The 26,033-nt window shown below is 44.2% G+C and overlaps 1 protein-coding gene across 1 annotated transcript in view; it reads left to right on the plus strand.

Moving 5' to 3' along the window:
• The window catches only part of LOC122932882 (membrane-associated phosphatidylinositol transfer protein 3-like), a 787,926-nt gene that overhangs the window by 547,622 nt on the left and 214,271 nt on the right, over window positions 1-26,033 (plus strand). Inside the window, exon 7 of the mRNA XM_044287536.1 lies at window positions 11,347-11,466. Coding sequence (XP_044143471.1) covers window positions 11,347-11,466 — 120 coding nt within the window. The remainder of the gene's footprint in view (window positions 1-11,346; window positions 11,467-26,033) is intronic.

The raw sequence follows: 26,033 nt of genomic DNA on the forward strand, positions 1-26,033 counted from the left end.
GGGTCACGGGAAAGGCACCTAACATGAACTCAGCCATGTGTGCCAGAGTACCAACAGGCAAGACTTTGCTGTCCTCATCAGGAGGATGGATCTCAATCTCCTCATCCTCTTCCTCCTCTTCTGCCCATCCATGCTGAACAGAGGAAATAAACCTGCTATGGGTACTACCCTCTCCTGCTCCTCCTCCTCATCATCCAATTCATGCTGAGAAGACGAACTGAGGGTGGTCTGGCTATCACCCTGTATACTGTCTTCCCCCATTTCCAACTCTTCCACATGCAAAGCGTTTGCCTTCATTGTGAGCAGCAAGTGTTTCAGTAGACACAGAAGTAGAATGGCTACGCTGATAATAGCATTATCGCAGCTCACCATATGTGTTGATTCCTCAAAGTTGCGTAAAACCTCACAGAGGTTAAACATCCATGCCCACTCGTCGCTTGTGAAGAGTGGAAGCTGACTGGAAAGGCGATGACCATGTTGCAGCTGGTATTCCACTACTGCCCTCTGCTGCTCTCAAAACCTGGCCAACATGTGGAATGTGGAGTTCTAGCGTGTGCTCACGTCGCACAACAGTCGGAAAGCTGGCAATTGCAAGTGTTGCTGGAGCGTTGCCAGACCGGCAGCTGTAGATGACTTTCAGGAAAGGGGGGAAAAAAGGCGCACCTTTACCAGTAGCTCAGGCAAATTAAACCGCTAAACCACTAAGTTTAAGACGTAGGCTAGGCATGGGATGTGTGTCAGGTCCAAAGCCGCCATCAAGTTACATTATACAGGAGATGTAGCGCATGTAATGTCTCTGTCAACAGCGGCCAATTTTTTTTACTGAATGTCACAGATATTTAGGATGCGCAAATGTAACAAAACAGATGTAGCAGAGGTTGTGTCACTGTCTGCAGTGGCAACAATTGCATGCAATTTAGCGAAAGTTGCACTAATAATATAAATTGCAGCCAGATAAAACAGACTTTTGGGTCTCTAACACCTTTCAAGACTAAACGCTGCCTAAAAAAAATATAATTCCTGTCCCTACACTATCTGTCCCTTCTGCTGCAGCTCTCCCTGACTAAGACTGAACCGAACCATGTGTCATTGGGTGCTATGACGCGTTGGGGCCAGCCAATCAGTGTAATGCCAGTAACCAATATGGTTACGGCATTACATTGAGTGCCAGTACTTACTCACACGTTTATTGGCTGCGTAGCAGCCAACAAACGTGCGGGGAGAAGACTCGAGCACCCGAACACCGCGATGTGCCGAGCATCGCGATGCTCGAGTAAAAATGGTGTTCGGCCGAGCATGCTCGCCCAATACTAGTCATTAGTATTCAAATTTTAGAAAACCCTTTTAACATTAAGTACTTTACATTGCAGGTAGAAGCTGCTATATTATATGACAGTCCTACATTTATTTTTCTTGAATCGCTTTTACAAAGCATTTGTTACTTTGCACAGACTCTATGATTCAAATTTTTTCCTGCAAAATCTCTATATAAACCTTACAATCCACCCTGTTTCCTTTGAAGACAATCTGAAAAAGGTTGGGAAGGCCAGCAGTGAGTCTGCACTCTACAGAAATCCAGCTGTTAGATTCCATTTACAGCCAGACACTGGTAACACATCATTATTGCTAACTTTGGACAAATCACCAACATGCACTGAGACAAGCTACGATACGCAGCCTTTTTCAGAATGGATGCTGTGGCTACAAAACGTAATTTATTGTTAAAAGAAAAAAACATTCTATAAAGATCATCAATATGTGTGAAAACTGTAAAATGTTGTAAAGAAGATTGATTATTTTCTCACCTAACCAAACAGGGAAGACAAACCAATTAGAGATCAGCCGGAATCTGATTCATTACGAATTTCACATAAATTCTGCTGCTAATTGAATCCAGATGACTGGCGCCTGTGTCATCTTACTGTGAAAATTGGCGAGAATCAGGGCAGTGAGGATGACGATGGAGGATCACATGACCCTTGAAAATTAGCGGGAAACAGGGCAGGAAGCATGAAGATGGACGATCACATGACCCTGGGCTTACCCTGATTGGCTCAGGAGCTAAAAGGCAGTCTGTGAGCCAATCAGGGGCAATATTTTGGCAGGTCCTTTGGGCTCTAGGCTTGCTCAGAAGCATAGACAACATTCTGAGCCTAGTGGTTTATGTGAGAGGACATGTGTTGGATGGGTCTAGCAAACAGCAATTAGAGACACAAGCCAGGAAGCTTAGGGTGTTGTAGGGCTACTTTAGGGACAGTTAGGTAGGTAGATTAAATCAGTAGGTAGAAAAGTCAAAGTTTTATCAGAGAGGGAAAGCATAGGGTCAGAGTTCTGTGTGTTTTATACTGAGGGTACCTGCTGTAGGTGGAAATCTTCATGTCATTTACAGCAGTCAGCAAAATCCTGCACCAACTTAATTTCTGTCTCTTTTTAAACCTCTAGGTTTCTACAGTTCATAAATGTTTTATAGGTTTATTCCCAGCACCTTTATGCCATAAGCACTGCTCAATTGTTCCTTTTTCTTTCTACAAACCAGTTGCAATTTTGCTTCCATTTATAATTGCGCATTTCAGCTCATTTTACTAAAGTGTTCATAGCAGGGCACATTTAATTGTGCTTCTTTTAATTGCCGAAGCCTATTTCCATTTAGCTACAGTTTGTAACTGCACATTTCAGTACATCAATATTCCAGTGATTTAATGCATTGCATTGAGTCAATATACTAGTTATTGAACGCATTGTATTGCTTTCATATACCAGTTATTTAATACATTGTACATGAAGATTTTCACACACCGCCGACTGAGGCGGATGAATAAATGAAAATATGCATCACTTTGCTGCTCTTTGGAATTAGGGAAGCTGGTCTGGCAATAAATTCTATTCCCCCTCCACATTGGAGCTCTTACTTATTAGTTTTACAATGGCTCTGATTCTTATAGGGAAGTTATACTTTATGCCAAGAGTGCAGCGTGGCCCCGGCGTTCATGAAAATTTATTTGAAGAACATCAACTTTGTCTTTATACCATTTGATATGTGCATCTGACAGGGAAATATGGAGCATAAAGGGATACAATGAGAAGCAATGGAAAATTTCACTTCAAATGAAGAAGTAGCAGTCCCTCAATAATAGTGCCATTAAAACAAAGAACACCCACTTCGTCTACAATATAATCTGTTTGTTTCATAACTATAATGATTTTTTTTTGGAGGCTATCCGAAATTCTGCAAACGGCTCTGGCGTAAAGCCACGTTAATAAGCACTAGCATACTACGCCTGCTGAGAGTGCTGAATAGCAAGATTAGGAAAAGAAATATTACACCAATTACAGGAGGGTATTAAACACACATGGGAAAATAGCATTCTCTTCTTGCAAAATTGATCATACTTTTCTTAAACCTTCCAATGCTTGAAGGGACAGTAAAGCATTATTCCTCAATGTATTGCAGTCTTCTAAATCTTTGATAACAGTAATCATTTATTTTAGGGGATATTCAAATTTTTGGAACAGCTCTGCGCAAATTAGATGGAGTATTAAAAATTATATGAAATAAGACACCATGCACAGTACATAGCCTATGTGTCTCCATACCATGTTCTGCCATATGAATGCCACTGCACATTCAGCATCTGATGGCGCATGCCAGAGATCCAACAGAAAAAAAACCTCTGTGTGCCTCTGTAGTTTCAGTAAGTTGCAAATTTCTGCTGAATTATTACGCTTGGTAGATAAAACTGCCTATATGCTACATTTCCTTGTATAAGTGGTATCCAAGGAAGGGAACCTTTGTTTCTGCAACCACTGTAGAGTCACAGTGTAGAAATCACTGGTAATACGACATTATTCAAGGTAAAATCTTTGCCTTCCACCTTAACAGACTATTTGTATAATGGTCTCAATGGTGGAAAACTACACTTCATTAGGATCTTCTGTGCCTTTTGGACTCTTCAATCAATAGTCACTATGTTTAAATCTTGTGTTTAAGTCTTAAAACAACCTTTTTAACTATCCATCTATAGTATCCATTAGGTGTTTGTAACCCTTAGTGTATTAAAGGCTGTTATACAGAAAACATAGACCCTGATTTATCAAAACTAGCTTAGTTGCCCATAACACTTTCATTTTCCAAAAGAGCTCTGAAGAATGAAACAATCTGATTGGTTGCTAGGGAAAAAAGTTTTTCTTTACACCAGTTTTGATAAATCAGGGTCTACATTTTCTAGATAACAGCCTATAAATACACTTAGGGTTACAAACACCAAATGTACACTATAGGTTACTCTAAGATTTAAACATAATGTCACGGATGATGTTGCAGAAAGCTGGAACTTATAAATAAACATCCGACTGGCTTGATCCCAAACTAAGGAGCATATGGGTGAGCCCTATAAAACCCCTAGAGATCTCCCTGACTGCTATGCCCATGCAAGGGTCTCTATGGTAGACGATTGCATGCCCACATACCTAATACTGTGTGACACCTGAAAACCCTATAATAGTGAGGGGACACGACCACCGGCTCCCTGCACTTAATACGGACGGAGTCAGGGTCACCTAGAATCAAGCCAGCAAGGAAACACAAATACAGGGAAAAGACTTATCTGAGGAAACAGCAGCAGCCTCCAGCAGTGAACACCTCATCCAGGAAGTAGTATAAACTGCAAAGTGAGGCAGTATGGGAGGGAATATAAAGGGAGACAATTAGTCTAAATAGGTGACACCTGGGAGAAGGAAAGGAGATGACAAAGTGAAACCAAAGCAAAGAACGTCATGCAAGAGATAGAGAAGAACGTCTGCCAGATCTTCTCACAGAACTGGCGGTGACACATATCCTCTAACCATAGGATACGGGATATGTTCTAATAAGTAGGGACTGGACCACTGGGACACGCACTAATCACAAGCACAAGGGTGTTGTGTCCCTCACCTATAAATGGAGTGATTTTTAACCCCTTAAGGACACATGACGTATCGGTACGGCATGTTTCCCGAGTCCTTAAGGACACGTGATGTACCGGTACGTCATGTGTTGTTCCGATCACTGCCGTGCGGCCGGCTGTGATCGGAACAAGGTGCCTGCTCAAATCATTGAGCAGGCACCTCGGCTAAATGCGCGGGGGGGGTCCTGTGACCCCCCCATGTCCGCGATCGCAACAAACCGCAGGTCAATTCAGACCTGCGGTTTGTTGCGCTTTCTGCAGTTTCTGATCGCTGCGGTCCCTGACCGCGGCGATCAGAAACTTTAGTGTGGCGAAAATATATATTTATCACCCCCCCCCTGCACCTCTGAATGATTTTAGCCCGGTGGGAGGTGCAGGGGGGGGTGTTGGGGAGGTGCGGGCGGTGGGGGCGGTGCGGGAGGCGGGCGGTGCGGCAGGCGGGATCGCGATCCCCCGCCCGCCTCCCATTGAATAATCGTTGGTGTAGAGTGGGTATACCAGGGTGCCAGCACATTGCTGGCACCCTGGTATAAACGGCTGACATAGGTGATGCGATGTCAGCCGTTTAACCCTTTCCATACAGCGGTCCGTACGGACCGCTGTATGGAAAAAGTTAACAGTAAGAGGGAGCTCCCTCCCTCTCCGATCGGGGGGCTGCAGTGCCTTTGCAGCCCTCCGATTGAGAGGGAGAGAGCCCCCAGACAGCCCCCCGCAGCCCCGTCCTTACCCTTCCCCGTCTGCGCAGTTCTGACCACTACTGAGCAGACGGGGAAGGTTCCCATGGCAACAGGACGCCTGATCAGGCGTCCTGCTGTCCATGGTGCTGAACAGATCTGTGCTGAAAGCATAGATCTGTTTAGTGTAAGTAAAATACAGTACAGAGCCCTATATAGAGTACAGTACTGTATTATACAGACATCAGACCCACTGGATCTTCAAGAACCAAGTGGGTCTGGGTCAAAAAAAAAGTGAAAAAAAGGTAAAAATCAAAAAACACATTTATCACTGATTAAAAATTAAAAAAATAAAATTCCCTACACATGTTTGGTATCGCCGCGTCCGTAACGACCTGATCTATAAAACGGTCATGTTACTTTACCCGAACGGTGAACGCCATAAAAATAAAAAATAAAAAACTATGATGAAATTGAAATTTTGTCCACCTTACTTCCCAAAAAAAGGTAATAAAAGTGATCAAAAAAGTCGCATGTACGCCAAAATTGTAACAATCAAACCGTCATCTCATCCCGCAAAAAATTAGACCCTACTTAAGATAATCGCCCAAAAACTGAAAAAACTATGGCTCTTAGACTATGGAAACACTAAAACATCATTTTTTTGGTTTCAAAAATGAAATCATTGTGTAAAACTTACATAAATAAAAAAAAAGTATACATATTAGGTATCGCCGCGTCCGTATCGACCGGCTCTATAAAAATATCACATGACCTAACCCCTCAGGTGACCACCGTAAAAAAATAAAAATAAAAACGGTGTAAAAAAAGCCATTTTTTGTCATCTAACGTCACAAAAAGTGTAATAGCAAGCGATCAAAAAGTCATATGCACCCCAAAATAGTGCAAATCAAACCGTCATCTCATCCCGCAAAAAATGAGACCCTACTTAAGATAATCGCCCAAAAATTGAAAAAACAATGGCTCTTAGACTATGGAGACACTAAAACATTTTTTTTGTTTTAAAAATGAAATCATTGTGTAAAACGTACATAAATAAAAAAAAATTGAATACATATTAGGTATCGCCGCGTCCGTGACAACCTGCTCTATAAAATTACCACATGATCTAACCTGTCAGATGAATGTTGTAAATAACAAAAAAAAAAACGCTGCCAAAAAAGCTATTTCTTGTTACCTTGCCGCACAAAAAGTGTAATATAGAGCAACCAAAAATCATATGTACCCTAAACTAGTACCAACAAAACTGCCACCCTATCCCGTAGTTTCTAAAATGGGGTCACTTTTTTGGAGTTTCTACTCTAGGGGTGCATCGGGGGGCTTCAAATGGGACATGGTGTCAAAAAACCAGTCCAGCAAAATCTGCCTTCCAAAAACCGTATGGCATTCCTTTCCTTCTGCGCCCTGCCGTGTGCCCGTACAGCGGTTTACGACCACATATGGGGTGTTTCTGTAAACTACAGAATCAGGGACATAAATAATGAGTTTTGTTTGGCTGTTAACCCTTGCTTTGTAACTGGAAAAAAAAAATTAAAATGGAAAATCTGCCAAAAATGTGAAATTTTGAAATTGTATCTCTATTTTCCATTAAATCTTGTGCAACACCTAAAGGGTTAACAAAGTTTGTAAAATCAGTTTTGAATACCTTGAGGGGTGTAGTTTCTTAGATGGGGTCACTTTTATAGAGTTTATAATCTGGGGGTGCATCAGGGGGGCTTCAAATAGGACTTAGTGTCAAAAAACCGGTCCATAAAAATCAGCCCTCCAAAAAACAAACGGCGCACCTTTCCCTCTACGCCCCGCTGTGTGGCCGTACAGTAGTTTACGACCACATATGGGGTGTTTCTGTAAACAGCAGAGTCAGGGCAATAAAGATACAGTCTTGTTTGGCTGTTAACCCTTGCTTTGTTAGTGGAAAAAATGGGTTAAAATGGAAACTTAGGCAAAAAAATGAAATTCTCAAATTTCATCGCCATTTTCCAATAACTCTTGTGCAACACCTAAAGGGTTAACGACGCATGTAAAATCAGTTTTGAATACCTTGAGGGGTGTAGTTTCTTAGATGGGGTCACTTTTAGGGAGTTTCTCCTCTAGGGGTGCATCAGGGGGCTTCAAATGGGACATGGTGTAAATAAACCAGTCCATAAAAATCAGCCTGCCAAAAACCAAACGGCGCACCTTTCACTCTACGCCCCGCTGTGTGGCCGTACAGTAGTTTACGGCCACATATTGGGTATTTCTGTAAACGGCAGAGTCAGGGCAATAAAGATACAGTCTTGTTTGGCTGTTAACCCTTGCTTTGTTAGTGGAAAAAATGGGTTAAAATGAAAAATTAGACAAAAAAATAAAATTCTTAAATTTCCTCCCCATTTGCCAATAACTCTTGTGCAACACCTAAAGGGTTAACAACGTATTCAAAATCAGTTTTGAATACCTTGAGAGGTGTAGTTTCTTAGATGGGGTCATTTTTGGGTGGTTTCTATTATGTAAGCCTCGCAAAGTGACTTGAGACCTGAGCTGGTCCCTAAAAATTGAGTTTTTGTAAATTTCAGAAAAATTTCAAGATTTGCTTCTAAACTTCTAAGCCTTATAACATCCCCAAAAAATAAAATATCATTCCCAAAATAATTCAAACATGAAGTAGACATATGGGGAATGTAAAGTCATCACAATTTTGGGGGGTATTACTATGTATTACAAAAGTAGAGAAACTGGAACTTTGAAATTTACAAATTTTTCAAAATTTTTGTTAAATTAGGTATTTTTTGGTGCAAAAAAAATATTTTTTTGGACTTCATTTTACCAGTGTCATGAAGTACAATATGTGACGAAAAAACAATCTCAGATTGGCCTGGATAAGTCAAAGCGTTTTAAAGTTATCAGCACTTAAAGTGACACTGGTCAGATTTGCAAAAAATGGCCTGGTCCTTAAGGTGAAATAGGGCTGTGTCCTTAAGGGGTTAAAGGGGTTGTTCCACGAAAAATATTCTACGGTTTTCAAACCAGCATCTGGATCTGAATACTTTTGTAATTGCATGTAATTAAAAATTTAGCATAGCCACTGAGTTATTCAATAAAATGTATCTGTATGGCGCCACCTAGTGTTCTTTTGTATTTCTTTGTTCCGCTCGCTGAGAAGGCCGCACATGCTCAGTTTCATCCTTTAACTGCCACCTGACTTGTGATAGGGAGAGCATGGACACGCAAACTGAGCTGCAGCAGAAAGGACACTCCCCTTGAGCTGTCAGCTTGATATAAATCTAGCAGAGCAATGAATGGGGAGATCTCTGGATCCATGTGAGGTACAGGGCTGGTTCTAGCTTTGTTAGAAAGAGGTTGTCATGTACTATACAGGGAGTGCAGAATTATTAGGCAAGTTGTATTTTTGAGGATTAATTTTATTATTGAACAACAACCATGTTCTCAATGAACCCAAAAAACTCATTAATATCAAAGCTGAATATTTTTGGAAGTAGTTTTTAGTTTTTTAGTTTTAGCTATTTTAGGGGGATATCTGTGTGTGCAGGTGACTATTACTGTACATAATTATTAGGCAACTTAACAAAAAACAAATATATACCCATTTCAATTATTTATTTTTACCAGTGAAACCAATATAACATCTCAACATTCACAAATATACATTTCTGACATTCAAAAACAAAACAAAAACAAATCAGTGACCAATATAGCCACCTTTCTTTGCAAGGACACTCAAAAGCCTGCCATCCATGGATTCTGTCAGTGTTTTGATCTGTTCACCATCAACATTGCGTGCAGCAGCAACCACAGCCTCCCAGACACTGTTCAGAGAGGTGTACTGTTTTCCCTCCTTGTAAATCTCACATTTGATGATGGACCACAGGTTCTCAATGGGGTTCAGATCAGGTGAACAAGGAGGCCATGTCATTAGATTTTCTTCTTTTATACCCTTTCTTGCCAGCCACGTTGTGGAGTACTTGGACGCGTGTGATGGAGCATTGTCCTGCATGAAAATCATGTTTTTCTTACCTTGCAGACTTCTTCCTGTACCACTGCTTGAAGAAGGTGTCTTCCAGAAACTGGCAGTAGGACTGGGAGTTGAGCTTGACTCCATCCTCAACCCAAAAAGGCCCCACAAGCTCATCTTTGATGATACCAGCCCAAACCAGTACTCCACCTCCACCTTGCTGGCGTCTGAGTCGGACTGGAGCTCTCTGCCCTTTACCAATCCAGCCATCTGGCCCATCAAGACTCACTCTCATTTCATCAGTCCATAAAACCTTAGAAAAATCAGTCTTGAGATATTTCTTGGCCCAGTCTTGACGTTTCAGCTTGTGTGTCTTGTTCAGTGGTGGTCGTCTTTCAGCCTTTCTTACCTTGGCCATGTCTCTGAGTATTGCACACCTTGTGCTTTTGGGCACTCCAGTGATGTTGCAGCTCTGAAATATGGCCAAACTGGTGGCAAGTGGCATCTTGGCAGCTGCACGCTTGACTTTTCTCAGTTCATGGGCAGTTATTTTGCGCCTTGGTTTTTCCACACGCTTCTTGCGACCCTGTTGACTATTTTGAATGAAACGCTTGATTGTTCGATGATCACGCTTCAGAAGCTTTGCAATTTTAAGAGTGCTGCATCCCTCTGCAAGATATCTCACTATTTTTGACTTTTCTGAGCCTGTCAAGTCCTTCTTTTGACCCATTTTGCCAAAGGAAAGGAAGTTGCCTAATAATTATGCACACCTGATATAGGGTGTTGATGTCATTAGACCACACCCCTTCTCATTACAGAGATGCACATCACCTAATATGCTTAATTGGTAGTAGGCTTTCGAGCCTATACAGCTTGGAGTAAGACAACATGCATAAAGAGGATGATGTGGTCAAAATACTCATTTGCCTAATAATTCTGCACGTAGTGTATAATGTATGATGTTCATTTTTTACATTAGTCATGGGATAAGCCCTTTAAGCATGCAATATTGCCACTTGAGTCAGTTCTATGAGTTTGAAGGAGATAGCCAAGTACAGAGGTCAGCTACTTCTGGCAGTCCCATAGAGATAAATATAGTGGCATTCAACATGCTCAGTTGCTGCTCCATTTGTACGTGGGGACACAGGGCACCTGTTCTAGTGATTGGGGAGTGGACCACCACTGATCACACTCTTAGTCCCTATCCTGTAGATGGGGGGTAATTTTAAATATCAGGAGAAGGTCTTGAATTCTGTATTTGTAAGACCTTTCCAAAATCTTAAAGGGAATCTGTCACCTGGATTTTGGGTATAGAGCTGAAAATATGGGTTGCTAGATGGCCGCTAGCACATCCGCAATACCCAGTCCCCATAGCTCTGTGTGCTTTTATTGTGTAAAAAAACCCGATTTAATCCATATGCAAATTAACCTGAGATGAGTCAGAGCTTGAAAATATGACTCTTCTCTGGTCACACAAGTAAGATATGACTCTTATGTTAATTTGCATAACAGGCGTGAAGTACAAAAATGCATAATACTTATTGAATTCGTCTGCAAATGAAATTAAAAGTGTAATTTATATGTTTAGGGTAACACAATGAACATTTAGAAACGCTCAGTGAGGGTAGCATAGTAGAGGTGACAGGTTCCCTTTAATTTGCATTGTAATCAAGCCTATCTGTTTCTTAATATTTACCTCTCACATTCTCCCGTCTTTACTGGCAATAAAAGGTGTTTTTTTTTGTTTGGCTTCTTTCAGGTCTGTCTGATCGGAGACTGTGTTGGTGGTATACTGGGTTTTGATGCTCTGTGTTACAGTGCCAAGACACCTGGAGAGAGTCAAAACAGCAGCCGGAGAGGCAGCGTCAGCAGCATACAGGTACATTACCAATGAGATGTGTTTTTTTTCCAGATTTTAATACTGATGATAGGTCATCAGTATCTCATCCATGGGGGTTTGACACCCGGGACACCGATGATCAGCTGTTTGAGATGGCACTGATGCTCCTGTGAGCGCAGCAGCTTTTTCCACGCTCACCAAGCGCAGCGCTGTACATTCTAAAGTGTGCTTGGCCATGGGACAGATAAATGTGTCTTCACTCACTAGGAATAACTGAAAGAAGGCCGCAAACAGCTGATCGGCGGAGGTCCTGGGTGACAGACCACCACCGATCAGATGCTGATCACCTCTCCAGAGGAAAGGTCATCAGTATTAAAATTTTGGAAAACCCTTTTAACATTGAGTACTTTACATTGCAGGTAGAAGCTGCTGTATTTTCATATGACAGTCATACATTTCTTTTTCTTGAATCGGTTTTACAAAGCATTTGTTACTTTGCACAGACTCTATGCTTCAAATTGTGCCCTGCAAAATCTCTATGCAAACCTTACAATCCATCCTGTTTCCATTGAAGACAATGTGAAAAGGTTGGGAAGGCCAGCAATGAGTCTGCACTCTACAGAAATCCAGCTGTTAGATTCCATTTACAGCCAGACACATTTACAGCCAGACACCTATCCTCAGCCAGACCTGAGGATAGGTCATCAGTATTAGGGCTCTTTCACATCTGCGTTATTGTCTTCCGGCATAGAGTTCCGTCGTCGGGGCTCTATGCCGGAAGAATACTGATCAGGATTATCCTAATGCATTCTGAATGGACAGTCCGTCCTTCAGGATGCATCAGGATGTCTTCCGTTCCGGAACGGAACGTTTTTTGGCCGCAGCAAATAGCGCAGCATGCTGCGCTTTTTGCTCCGGCCAAAAATCCGGAACACTTGCCGCAAGGCCGGATCCGGAATGAATGCCCATTGAAAGGCATTGATCCGGCCTTAAGCTAAACGTCGTTTCGGCGCATTGCCGGGTGCGACGTTTAGCTTTTTCTCAATGGTTACCATGGCTGCCGGGACGCTAAAGTCCTGGCAGCCATGGTAAAGTGTAGTGGGGAGCGGGGAGCAGCATACTTACCGTCCGTGCGGCTCCCGGGGCGCTCCAGAGTGACGTCGGGGCGCCCCAAGCGCATGGATGACGTGATCGCATGGATCACATGATCCATGCGCATGTGGCGCTCTGACGTCACTCTGGAGCGCCCCGGGAGCCGCGCGGACTGTAAGTATGCTGCTCTCCCGCTCCCCACTACTACTATGGCAACCAGGACTTTAATAGCGTCCTGGCTGCCATAGTAACACTGAAAGCATTTTGAAGACGGATCCGTCTTCAAATGCTTTCAGTACACTTGCGTTTTTCCGGATCCGGCGTGTAATTCCGGCAAGTGGAGTACACGCCGGATCCGGACAACGCAAGTGTGAAAGAGGCCTTAAAATCTCAGAAAACCCCTTTAATCATGCATTTTCTAATCGGATTTGCTCTTGACCTGAAGAAACCTTTTAAATATTGATGGATCTGTAATATTCAGAACATTTAACAGTTTAAACTATTAACAAAGGAGAAAAGATCATAATCATTTGGCAGTGTTGTCCACAAATCACAGACATAATAGAAGAAACTACCACCTAGTAAACACACCCAAAACCCAAGGCAGTTCCTGAGATTTAGGCTACTTTCACAAAGGCGTTTTTCCTTTCCGGTATTGAGATCAGTTTTGTCCCTATTCATTGTCAATGGGGACAAAACTAAACAGAACGGAAAGGAGTGCACCATAATGCATTCCATTCCACTTGGTTGTGTTCCCATGCCGGACAGAACGTTTTTCTGTCTGGCATGGGATGCGGAGCAAGCCAGATCTGGCAGTAAAAGTCAATGGTGCAAGATCCGTTTTCCTTGACACAAAAGAAAACGGATCTGTTGCCTATTGACTTAGAATGGTTTTAGTGCTGGATCCATCATGTCCATTTTAGAGGTAATACAACCAGATCCATTCGTAACAGATGTAGCCGGTTGTACTATGATAACGGAAGCATTTTTGCTGATCCCTGCTGGATCAGGAAAAAATGCAGATGTGAAAGTAGCCTTAATAGGGCAACATAATCCCCAATCCCAGAGGGAGATCCTGAGATTTAACATGACTAGATAATCCATAAACCCAAAGGAGATCCTAAAATTTAGTATGACTAGATAGTCCTCATATCAGTTCATGGGCTAGACAAGCAAAGAGTGGAGGGCCTATACTATACCTTCTCAGTGGAGTCCAGCAGAAAGTAAAGGAGGGAATTGTCAGCCATTCAAATGTCAACTATTCAGAGCTCCAAGTAAAAAAAAAATATGAAAAAATAATGGTGCCTCAGTAATGACAATTAGGGTGGATTACATTAGAAACACATGTTGTTTTTTCCAGAAACAGCCCCACTTTTGTCCATGAGAATGGAACTGAGCTGCAATACCAGACACAATCTCCTACCACCCCATTAAAACATAAGTACAGACAGGGGTGGAGTGAGCATTTCTAATTGCAATGTTTTGTCCAGCTGCCCCCATCACTCTGCTAAACTATGCCCATCACAACTCTAAGCTCCACCCTCATACCACTGAGCTCCATCCCATAAGACCATAAAGTTTTACGCTTGCTGGCCTGCTAAGCCCCACTCTCAGCTAAGCATTACAACCGGGTTACTTTTGTAAATGCTCTACAACTGGTAAGGGCGCCCTCTAACCCTAGGCCCTTGTGCAGCTGAACCGGCTACACAAGATGTATGTTTGCACCTTTACTAGTTTTTTCAGCCAACTAGTTGTAGCCAGTAGGGGTCTTCCTGATATCTGGGGTGCCAAGCATTTGTCTACTTTTATGGTGGTAAAGTCGACCCTTGAGTCAGCTAGGACATAGCACAATAACAAAGAGATCAGTCAAATCTCCCACTTTAAAGGAAACTATATTGCCAGTTTACTTAACCACAACCAATACAGCCAGTATTTTCTCATCTCATTCTTATATTTACCAACCAATGTAATTCGCTTGGCAATGCCTATAAAACAGTTTATGCATAGTAGCCAACAGCGGTGGACTGGGAACTAAAAGTGGCCCTGGAAAAAAAAATTAAAGTGGCCCAGTGTTGTTGGCGAGTGCAAATTGACAGAAGACAGAGACAATAGAAGTATGCAGGGCCAGCAATACCATAGTGCAGCACAAAATACCACCCCTGCAGAGCAAAATACCACAGTGCAGCATAAAACACAGCCTACTTGTGGCAGTATTCAACTGTATCACTGTCCTAAAGGGACTGCAATTTAGTTGAATTCCAGAGGATACCTGTGGCCACTGGCCAGGTGCAAAAGCACCTGATGTTCCTACTTTAATTAATACTGAGAGCATGAGAACGTGGTGTACCTGGATCGTGGCTGTGAGCAGGGCTTGGTTGCCCCCCCTCCCCCCGAGCATCGGCCAGTCCGCCCATGGTAGCTAATGTGCACACACTGTATGTGGCATCTCATTGTTTTTTTATGATACCCATGCAGAATATTAATAAGTAAAACATATTGTGCAGGGAAAAAAGGGAACCTTCTGAATATTTTATTGGAAAGAATCAATGGCAACAAATGGAACTTTTGTTAAAATACAGACACAATGGATGAAAGAACTTTTATTCTTTTAGAAGACAAGGTCTTTGGACTACATGAAAATATAATAAAGCCTTTCAAAAGGCACAGAGGAAATTTTTAAGTTACACACTAGACGGCTGCCTGTAAGTGCTTTTGGCTTCTCAGAGTTTTTCATACAGCCCTAATTCTATTTTAGTGCTAAAGGGGATATTATTGTCATAACTTTCTCTATGCCAAGAAATACCAGGAGGACCTGCAAACCAGATTATTACACTGATAGACAGAGTGGAAGTCAGGGCCTTGAAGACTTCTAGTAAGGAACGCAGAAATGCAAGCTTCTTTAAACCATGAAGGAAAAAATATCCCTGATAACGCTACATTATTACCCTATCGTTTTTATAGGATCACTATTCTTTGTACCAATGAACTAGAAATTAGAAAACTCAAGGATTCATATAAACTTCAATGACTGTTACTGGCCAGTCAGTACTGAGCTAAGCAAGAATATACTGAAACGGGCAATATGGTAACATAGTACATAACATAGTACATAAGGCCGAAAAAAGACATTTGTCCATCCAGTTCGGCTTGTCATCCTGCAAGTTGATCCAGAGGAAGGCAAAAAAAAACTGTGAGGTAGAAGCCAATTTTCCTCACTTTAGGGGAATAAAAAATTCCTTCCCGACTCCAATCAGACAATCAGAATAACTCCCTGGATCAACGACCCCTCTCTAGAAGCTATATCCTGTAATATTATTACACTCCAGAAATACATCCAGGCCCCTCTTAAATTCCTTTATTGTACTCACCATCACCACCTCCTCAGGCAGAGAGTTCCATAGTCTCACTGCTCTTACCGTAAAGAATCCTCTTCTATGTTTGTGTACAAACCTTCTTTCCTCCAGACGCAGAGGATATCCTCTCGTCACAGTCCTGGGGATAAATAGATGATGGGATAGATCTCTGTACTGACCCCTGATATATTTATACATATTAATTAGTTCTCCCCTCAGTTGTCTTTTTTCTAAAGTGAATAACCCTAATTTTGATAATCTTTCAGAGTACTGTAGTTGCCCCATTCCAGTTATTACTTTAGTTGCCCTCCTCTCGACCCTCTCCAGCTCTGCTATGTCTGCCTTGTTTACAGGAGCCCAGAACTGTACACAGTACTCCATGTGTGGTCTGACTAATGATTTGTAAAGTGATAGGACTATGTTCTTATCACGGGAATCTATGCCCCTTCTGATGCAACCCATTATCTTATTGGCCTTGGCAGCAGCTCCCTGATACTGGTTTTTGCAGCTTAGTTTGCTGTTTATTAAAATTCCTAGATCCTTTTCCATGTCAGTGTTACTGTCATGGTCTTACCTTCTTACTGTTCTCCTTCGTTTGACATGTGCTGGCGGCCATCTTGGTTTCTGGGTTTCTTGTAGCCTCCCACCCTGCGGCTTCTCCTTCCCACTGGGAGGAGCTGGATGCCTAGCTCATATATATAGGAGGTCTGTGGCTTCAGTTCCTTGCTTGGTCCTCCTGTGTTCACATGCTTCTAAGACTGCTGCTGCTTCTGGTTCCTGATCCTGGCCTCGTCTGACTACCCCGTTGGTTCCTGATCCTGGCTTCGTCTGACTACCCTGCTGGTTCCTGATCCAGGCTTCGTCTGACTACCCCGTTGGTTCCTGATCCTGGCTTCGTCTGACTACCCTGCTGGTTCCTGATCCAGGCTTCGTCTGACTACCCTTCTGGTTCCTGACCTCTGTCTACGCAAGACCCTGCTTCGGTTTAGCCATCCGTTTGGACTTTTGCTTACAGCTTGTTTTTCAATAAAGCCTTCTTATTTCCACTTATCTCTTGTTGTACGTCTGGTTCATGGTTCCATGACATTAGGACCAAGCCATGAATTTTGACGGTACAGGGCCATCCTCGCTACCTACGCTGGTTGCCAGACTTGATCAGCAGGATCACCTGTTGGGTCGGTTTGCTGTGGCGTTGCAAACCCTGCTTGAACGCACGGCTCATTTCGCTTCCGTTGCCGATGGGTCGGTTGTCGCTCCTGGGCCCGCTCCTACTGCCGCTCCGGTTGTTGCGCCAGAGTCTACCCCGACACCTGTTGCTGCGCCTGCGGTGTCTCGGGGTATGACCGGTTCTGCCCCCCTTCCACAGCGCTTTGGGGGAGAGCCAACTCAGTGCCGAGGTTTCCTTAACCAGGTGGGCATTTATTTCGAGTTGCTGCCACATGCCTTTCCTACTGAGAGATCAAAGGTGGGCTTCTTGATCTCGCTGCTCTCGGACAAGGCCTTGGCCTGGGCCAGCCCTTTATGGGAGAACAACAATCCGGTGGTTGCCGAGTTTTCCGGTTTTGTTGCTTCTCTTCGGAAGGTATTCGATGTGCCGGCTCGTGCTGCCTCTGCTGCGAAGCTCCTTATGTCCATCAGACAGGGTTCACGATCCGTAGCTGAATACGCCATTGAGTTTCGTACCCTGGCAGCAGAGGTGGGCTGGAATAATGAGGCTCTGGTCGCTGCTTTCTCTCATGGTCTCTCGGATGCCTTGAAGGATGAGGTTGCAGCTAAGGACCTACCGGTGGAGCTCGAGTCTCTTATTTCTTTCCTGATTTTGATTGACACCAGACTCAGGGAGAGACCTTCCTTTAAGGAGAGCCTGCGGAGGTCTTCTAACAGATTGGCGCCTACGTTTGCTGTCCCACCCGTGCCTCCCTCTCCTCCCACGCCTCCTGGGGATGACTTGTCTGGGGGTGAACCCATGCAGCTGGGGTTTGCTCGCCTGTCCGAGGGGGAGAGGGTACTCCGGAGACGCGAGGGCCGATGCATGTACTGTGGTCTCGGTGGGCATTTTCGGTTGGCATGTCCGAACCGTCCGGGAAACGCTCGCACCTGAGATCCTGTCGGGGGCAGATCTTGGGTGGAGTCTCCTCGTCCCCGGTTTCCCGTGTTGACAAACCACTGATCACTGTTGTCCTCTCCTGGGTCGGGGGCTCGGTGACGACCCAGGCGTTGGTGGACTCTGGTGCTGGTGGTTTGTTCATTGATAGTGTGTTCGCTGCCGCCAATTCCATTCCTCTGCAGCCTCGAGGTTCCCCACTGGCTCTTGAGGCGATAGACGGCAGACCCCTTCTGCCGCCACACGTGACTCATGAGACCCTTCCAGTGGGGATAGCCATTGGTGCCGTTCACAGAGAGTCGGTCTGTTTCCAGGTGATTTCGTCTCCACACTACTCGGTGGTCTTGGGGTACCCCTGGCTCCAGAGCATAATCCGACTTTCGATTGGAGATCGGCCGAGATCCTCTCGTGGTCACCGCAGTGTGGGGCTAGTTGCATCCATGGGCCTGTCAAGTTGCTGTGTACTTCCTCGGACTCTCTGTTGCCTCCTGAATACGAAGAGTACCGGGATGTATTCGATAAGGTGCGCGCGGTTGCCCTACCTCCGCACCGCCCATACGATTGTGCCATAGAGTTACAATCTGGTGCCGTTCCTCCTCGTGGCAAAGTCTATCCACTGTCGGTAGCGGAGAATGAGGCCATGGAGGAGTACGTGAGGGAGGCGCTTTCACGCGGACACATTCGCAAATCCTCGTCCCCGGCAGGGGCTGGATTTTTCTTTGTGAAAAAGAAGGGCGGTGAGTTGAGGCCTTGTATCGATTACAGGGGTCTCAATCGCATCACGATCAAGAACGCTTACCCGATACCCTTGATTTCCGAGCTGTTCGATCGCCTCAAAGGGGCCACGGTCTTTACCAAACTCGACCTGAGGGCGGCATATAACCTGGTAAGGATCAAGGCGGGCGATGAGTGGAAGACCGCGTTTAACACCAGGACCGGTCATTATGAATCCTTGGTTATGCCCTTTGGGTTGTGCAATGCGCCCGCAGTCTTCCAGGAATTCATCAACGATGTTTTCCGTGACCTGTTGCAGCAGTGTGTGGTGGTCTATTTGGATGACATCTTGGTATATTCTGAATCCATGGAGGCCCACATTATGGATGTCAGACGAGTGTTGCAACGGTTACGAGAGAACAGGCTGTTCGGTAAGCTTGAGAAATGCGAATTTCACCGATCCCAGGTAACCTTCTTAGGTTACATCATTTCCGCTGAGGGGTTCTCCATGGATCCTGAGAAGGTTTCGGCTGTCTTACAGTGGCCCCAGCCCAGTGGTCTCCGTGCCCTGCAGCGCTTTTTGGGCTTCGCCAATTATTATCGGAAGTTCATCAGGGACTTTTCTATGCTAGCCAAGCCTCTCACGGATCTGACCAGGAAGGGCAGTAATTTCCAGGTCTGGCCGCTCGAGGCCATCCGAGCTTTTGAGGCTCTAAAGTCCGCCTTTGTGTCGGCTCCGATTCTGTCGCATCCCAACCCTGGGTTGCCCTTTGTCCTCGAGGTGGACGCGTCTGAGACGGGAGTAGGCGCCCTTCTGTCTCAGCGTAGAACACCCGAGGGTCCTCTGCTTCCTTGTGGGTTTTACTCCCGGAAACTGTCTTCCGCGGAGTGCAACTATCAGATTGGTGACAGGGAGTTATTGGCCATCGTGCAGGCCCTTAAAGAATGGAGGCACTTGCTCGAGGGTTCGGTGGTTCCGGTTCTCATCCTGACGGACCACAAGAATCTGACCTACCTTTCTGAGGCCAAGAGATTGACACCACGTCAGGCCAGATGGGCTCTGTTCTTGTCACGTTTTAATTACGTGGTCTCCTACCTACCCGGTTCCAAGAACATCAGAGCGGATGCCTTATCACGGCAGTACTCCGAGCTGTCCGGGGAGGAGTCGATTCCGACTTCGGTCATACCTCCGAATCAGATCCTGGCCGCCATTCGCACCAGCCTGACCTCTCCCCTGGGTGAGCAGATTTTGGCGGCTCAATCTGGTGCTCCCTCTGGGAGACCCAACGGCAGGTGTTTTGTGCCTGAGGAGTTGCGCACTCGGTTGTTGCGAACCTACCATAACTCCAAGGCCGCGGGGCATCCTGGAAAGAATCAGCTGTCCTGGGCTGTTTCACGTCTGTTCTGGTGGCCTTCTCTACGTTCCGACATCGCCGCATATGTAGCGGCATGCTCCGTTTGTGCCCAGAGTAAGTCCCCTCGGCACCTTCCGTTGGGCCTTTTGCAACCCATAGCCACCGGGGAGCGCCCATGGTCATACCTGGGGATGGATTTCATTGTGGACCTCCCTGCATCCCGAGGCCATACGGTCATTCTCATGATTGTGGATCGGTTTTCCAAAATGTGCCACTGTGTTCCTCTCAAGAAGTTACCCTCTGCACAAGAGTTAGCCACGATTTTCGCCAGGGAGGTCTTCCGGTTGCACGGTTTGCCCAAGGACATTGTGTCGGATCGGGGGAGTCAGTTTGTGTCCAGGTTCTGGCGCGCCTTTTGCTCCCAGTTGGGGATTCATCTCTCTTTCTCCTCGGCCTACCACCCTCAGTCCAATGGGGCCGCAGAACGATCCAATCAGGCCTTGGAGCAATTCCTTCGTTGCTATGTCTCCGATCACCAAGACAATTGGGTTGACCTCCTGCCTTGGGCTGAGTTTGCCAGGAACACGGCGGTGAACTCTTCCTCTGGGACGTCTCCCTTCATGGCCAATTATGGGTTCCAACCTGCCGTGTTACCGGAGGTATTCTCTCCCCAGGATATTCCGGCTGTGGAGGATCACCTTTCCGTCCTACGTGCTTCTTGGGTACAGATCCAGAGGTCCCTTGAGGTCTCTGCGCAGCGCCAGAGACTCCAGGCTGATCGCAGACGAGCGCCAGCTCCTTCCTACCAGGTCGGAGACCGTGTATGGTTGTCCACCCGCAACCTCAACCTTCGAGTGCCCACTCCCAAGCTGGCGCCTCGCTTTGTTGGTCCCTTCCGAGTGCTTCGCAGGGTAAACCCGGTAGCCTATGCCCTTGCGCTTCCTCCTGGCATGCGGATCTCCAACGTGTTTCATGTCTCCCTGTTGAAGCCATTGGTGTGTAATCGTTTCACTTCCTCGGTTCCTCGGCCTCGTCCGGTCCAAGTGGGCAATCGTGAGGAATATGAGGTGAGCAATATCCTGGACTCACGCCTGGTCCGCGGCCGGTTGCAGTTTTTGGTCCATTGGCGTGGTTATGGTCCAGAGGAGCGTTCCTGGGTTCCCCCCGCAGATGTCCATGCTCCTGCTTTGCTCCGAGCCTTCCACGCACGCTTCCCTCAGAAACCGTTCCTTACTCCGCGGAGGAGGGGCCCTTGAGGGGGAGGTACTGTCATGGTCTTACCTTCTTACTGTTCTCCTTCGTTTGACATGTGCTGGCGGCCATCTTGGTTTCTGGGTTTCTTGTAGCCTCCCACCCTGTGGCTTCTCCTTCCCACTGGGAGGAGCTGGATGCCTAGCTCATATATATAGGAGGTCTGTGGCTTCAGTTCCTTGCTTGGTCCTCCTGTGTTCACATGCTTCTAAGACTGCTGCTGCTTCTGGTTCCTGATCCTGGCCTCGTCTGACTACCCCGTTGGTTCCTGATCCTGGCTTCGTCTGACTACCCTGCTGGTTCCTGATCCAGGCTTCGTCTGACTACCCCGTTGGTTCCTGATCCTGGCTTCGTCTGACTACCCTGCTGGTTCCTGATCCAGGCTTCGTCTGACTACCCTTCTGGTTCCTGACCTCTGTCTACGTAGACCCTGCTTCGGTTTAGCCATCCGTTTGGACTTTTGCTTACAGCTTGCTTTTCAATAAAGCCTTCTTATTTCCACTTATCTCTTGTTGTACGTCTGGTTCATGGTTCCATGACAGTTACCGAGTGTTTTACCATTTAGTATGTACGGGTGACTTGCATTATTCCTTCCCATGTGTATAACTTTACATTTGTTAGTGTTAAACCTCATCTGCCACTTATCTGCCTAAGCCTCCAATCTATCCAGATCCCTCTGTAGCAGTATACTGTCCTCTTCAGTGTTAATTACTTTACACAGTTTAGTGTCATCTGCGAAAATTGATATTTTACTATGCAAGCCTTCTACAAGATCATTAATAAATATATTGAAGAGAATAGGGCCCAATACTGACCCCTGAGGTACCCCACTAGTGACAGTGACCCAATCTGAGTGTGTACCGTTAATAACCACCCTCTGTTTTCTATCATTGAGCCAGTTACTTACCCACATACAGACGTTTTCTCCCAGTCCGAGCATTCTCATTTTATACACTAACCTTTTATGTGGTACAGTGTCAAATGCTTTGGAGAAGTCCAAATACACAACATCCATTGATTCGCCGCTGTCAAGTCTAGAACCTACCTCCTCATAGAAACTGATTAAATTAGTTTGACATGACCGATCCCTCACGAAGCCATGCTGATATGGCGTTATTTGCTTATTTCCGTTAAGATGCTCTAACATAGCATCTCTCAGAAAACCTTCAAACAGTTTACCCACAACAGATGTTAACTTACCGGCCTATAGATTCCAGGCTCTGTTTTTGGACCCTTTTTGAATATTGGAACCACATTTGCCATGCGCCAATCCTGTGGGACATTCCCTGTCAATATAGAATCTGCAAATTTTAGAAATAAGGGTCTGGCTATGACAAAACTTAACCTTATTGGTAACCTTATGTTTTATCAGTTGTTGCATTAGGTACTGTGGTATCTGTAATATGATCAATGAACCAGTCACTTCAAAAAGCTGTGGTGGTGCCCAGTGACAATATTGGCACCACTGGCATCTGTAAAAAACACATTGTGGCATAACTGGCATACAGAAAAGTTAATCTTTTTTTTTTTTTAACCCCATAGGGACACAGCCTTATTTCACCTTAAGGACCAGGCAATTTTTTGCAAATCTGACCACTGTCACTTTAAGTGCTGATAACTTTAAAACGCTTTGACTTATCCAGGCCGTTCTGAGATTGTTTTTTCGTCACATATTGTACTTCATGACAGTGGTAAAATGAAGTAAAAAAAAATTTTTTTTTTGCACAAAATAATACCTAATTTACCCCAAAATTGCAAAAATTTGCAAATTTCAAAGTTTCAGTTTCTCTACTTCTGTAATACATAGTAATACCCCCAAAAAATTTTATGACTTTACATTCCCCATATGTCTACTTCATGTTTGTAGCATTTTGGGAATGATATTTTATTTTTTGGGGATGTTACAAGGCTTAGAAGTTTAGAAGCAAATTTTGAAATTTTTCAGAAATCTTCAAAATCCCACTTTTTATGTACCAGTTCAGGTTTGAAGTCATATTGTGAGGCTTAGATAATAGAAACCTCCCAAAAATGACCCCATCTAAGAAACAACACCCCTCAAGGTATTCAAAACTGATTTTATATACGTCGTTAACCCTTTAGGTATTGCACAAGAGTTATTGGCAAATGGGGAAGAAATTTGAGAATTTCATTTTTTTGTCTAATTTTCCATTTTAACCCATTTTTTCCACTAACAAAGCAAGGGTTAACAGCCAAACAAGACTGTATCTTTATTGCCCTCACTCTGCCGTTTACAGAAACACCCAATATGTGGCAGTAAACTACTGTACGGCCACACAGCGGGGCGTAGAGTGAAAGGTGCGCCGTTTGGTTTTTGGAGGGCTGATTTTTATGGACTGGTTTATTTACACCATGTCCCATTTGAAGCCCCCTGATGCACCCCTAGAGCAGAAACTCCCTAAAAGTGACCCCATCTAAGAAAGTACACCCCTCAAGGTATTCAAAACTGATTTTACATACGTCGTTAACCCTTTAGGTGTTGCGCAAGAGTTATTGGCAAATGGGGATGAAATTTGAGAATTTGATTTTTTTGTCTAATTTTCCATTTTAACCCATTTTTTCCACTAACAAAGCAAGGGTTAACAGCCAAACAAGACTGTATCTTTATTGCCCTGACTCTGCCGTTTACAGAAACACCCAATATGTGGCCGTAAACTACTGTACGGCCACACAGCGGGGCGTAGAGTGAAAGGTGCGCCGTTTGGTTTTTGGAGGGCTGATTTTTATGGACCGGTTTATTTACACCGTGTCCTGTTTCAACCCCCCTGATGCACCCCTGGAGTAGTAACTCCCTAAAAGTGACCCCATCTAAGAAAGTACACCCCTCAAGGTATTCAAAACTGATTTTACATATGTCGTTAACCCTTTAGGTGTTGCGCAAGAGTTATTGACAAATGGGGATGAAATTTGAGAATTAGATTTTTTTGTCTAATTTTTCATTTTTAACCCATTTTTTCCACTAACAAAGCAAGGGTTAACAGCCAAACAAGACTGTATCTTTATTGCCCTGACTCTGCCGTTTACAGAAACACCCAATATGTGGCCGTAAACTACTGTACGGCCACACAGCGGGGCGTAGAGTGAAAGGTGCTCCGTTTGGTTTTTGGAGGGCTGATTTTTATGGACCGGTTTATTTACACCGTGTCCTGTTTCAACCCCCCTGATGCACCCCTGGAGTAGAAACTCCCTAAAAGTGACCCCATTTTGGAAACTATGGGATAAGGTGGCATTTTTGGGGGGACTATTTTTAGGGTACATATGATTTTTGGTTGCTCTATATTACATTTTTGTGAGGCAAGGTTACCAAAAATTGAGATTCTGAAATTTCATCTCCATTTGCCATTAACTGTTGAGGAACACCTAAAGGGTTAATAAAGTTTGTATAATCAGTTTTGAATACCTTGATGGGTGTAGTTTCTTAGATGGGGTCACTTTTAGGGAGTTTTTACTCTAGGGGGGCATCAGGGGGGCTTCAAAAGGGACATGGTGTCAATAAAAAAGGCCATCAAAATCGGCCTTCCAGAAACCATGTCGGTCCTTTCCTTTTGCGGCCTCCCTTTTACTGATACAGCAGTTTACGACCACAAATATGGCATTTCTGTAAACTGCAGTATCAGGGTAATAAATATTAACTTTTGTTTGGTTGTTAACCCTTGTTTTGTTACCGGAAAAAACTGATTGAAATGAAAAAGTGCCAAAAATTGCGTTTTTGGCACCGTTTTCTTTTTTTTTTTAACCGTGTTAATCTGGGGGGTTAGGTCATGGGATATTTTTATAGAGGAGATTCTTACGGACGCGGCGATACCTAATAAGTCTACTTTTGTTTTACAATTATTTAGGTTTTTGACTATATTATCCTTTTTGATACAAAACATTTTTTTGGGTATCTCTAAAGTCTAGGTGTCATTTTATTATTTATTTTTTATCCGATTATCTTATGTGGGGGCTCATTTTTTGCGGGACGAGCGGACGTTTTTCTGGCACTATTTTGGGGGCTATATGACTTTTTTATCGCTTGCTATAAAAAATTTTGTTATGTTTGGTGACAAAAAAAATCTTTTTTTGCACCTTTTTTTTTTTTTTGGGACCGTGTTAATTTGAGGGGTTGGATAATGGGGTATTTTTATAGAGGAGATTCTTACGGACGCGGCGATACCTAATAAGTCTACTTTTTTTACATTTATTTAGGTTTTAGACTATTATCCTTTTTGATACAAAAAAAATAATTTTGTATCTCTAAAGTCTAAGTGTCATTTATTTTTTATTTTTTTTATCCGATTATCTTATGTGGGGGCTCATTTTTTGCGGGACGAGCGGACGGTTTTATTGCCACTATTTTGGGGGCTATATGACTTTTTGATCGCTTGCTATTAAACTTTTTGTTATGTAAGGTGACAAAAAAAAACCTTTTTTTGCACCTTTTTTTTTTTTTCCTTGACCGTGTTAATCTGGGGGGTTAGGTCATGGGGTATTTTTATAGAGGAGATTATTACCGACACGGCAATACCTAATATGTATACTTTTAATAAATTATTTTAGTTTTTTTGGGTGTCTCAAGTCTGAGAACCATTTTTTTTTTATCCGATGTCAGTCCTAAATTGGGATATAAATTTAGTACTCCATGGAAGTGTGATACTCCCTGAAGCAACCAATAATGCAGAGGCCCGGATGATCGGGGCACGTGTCACATTGAGTTGTGGTGTCCTTCCGTATCCCCCT

Source organism: Bufo gargarizans, chromosome 3, assembly GCF_014858855.1.
Source record: "Bufo gargarizans isolate SCDJY-AF-19 chromosome 3, ASM1485885v1, whole genome shotgun sequence".
Lineage (NCBI taxonomy): Eukaryota > Metazoa > Chordata > Amphibia > Anura > Bufonidae > Bufo > Bufo gargarizans.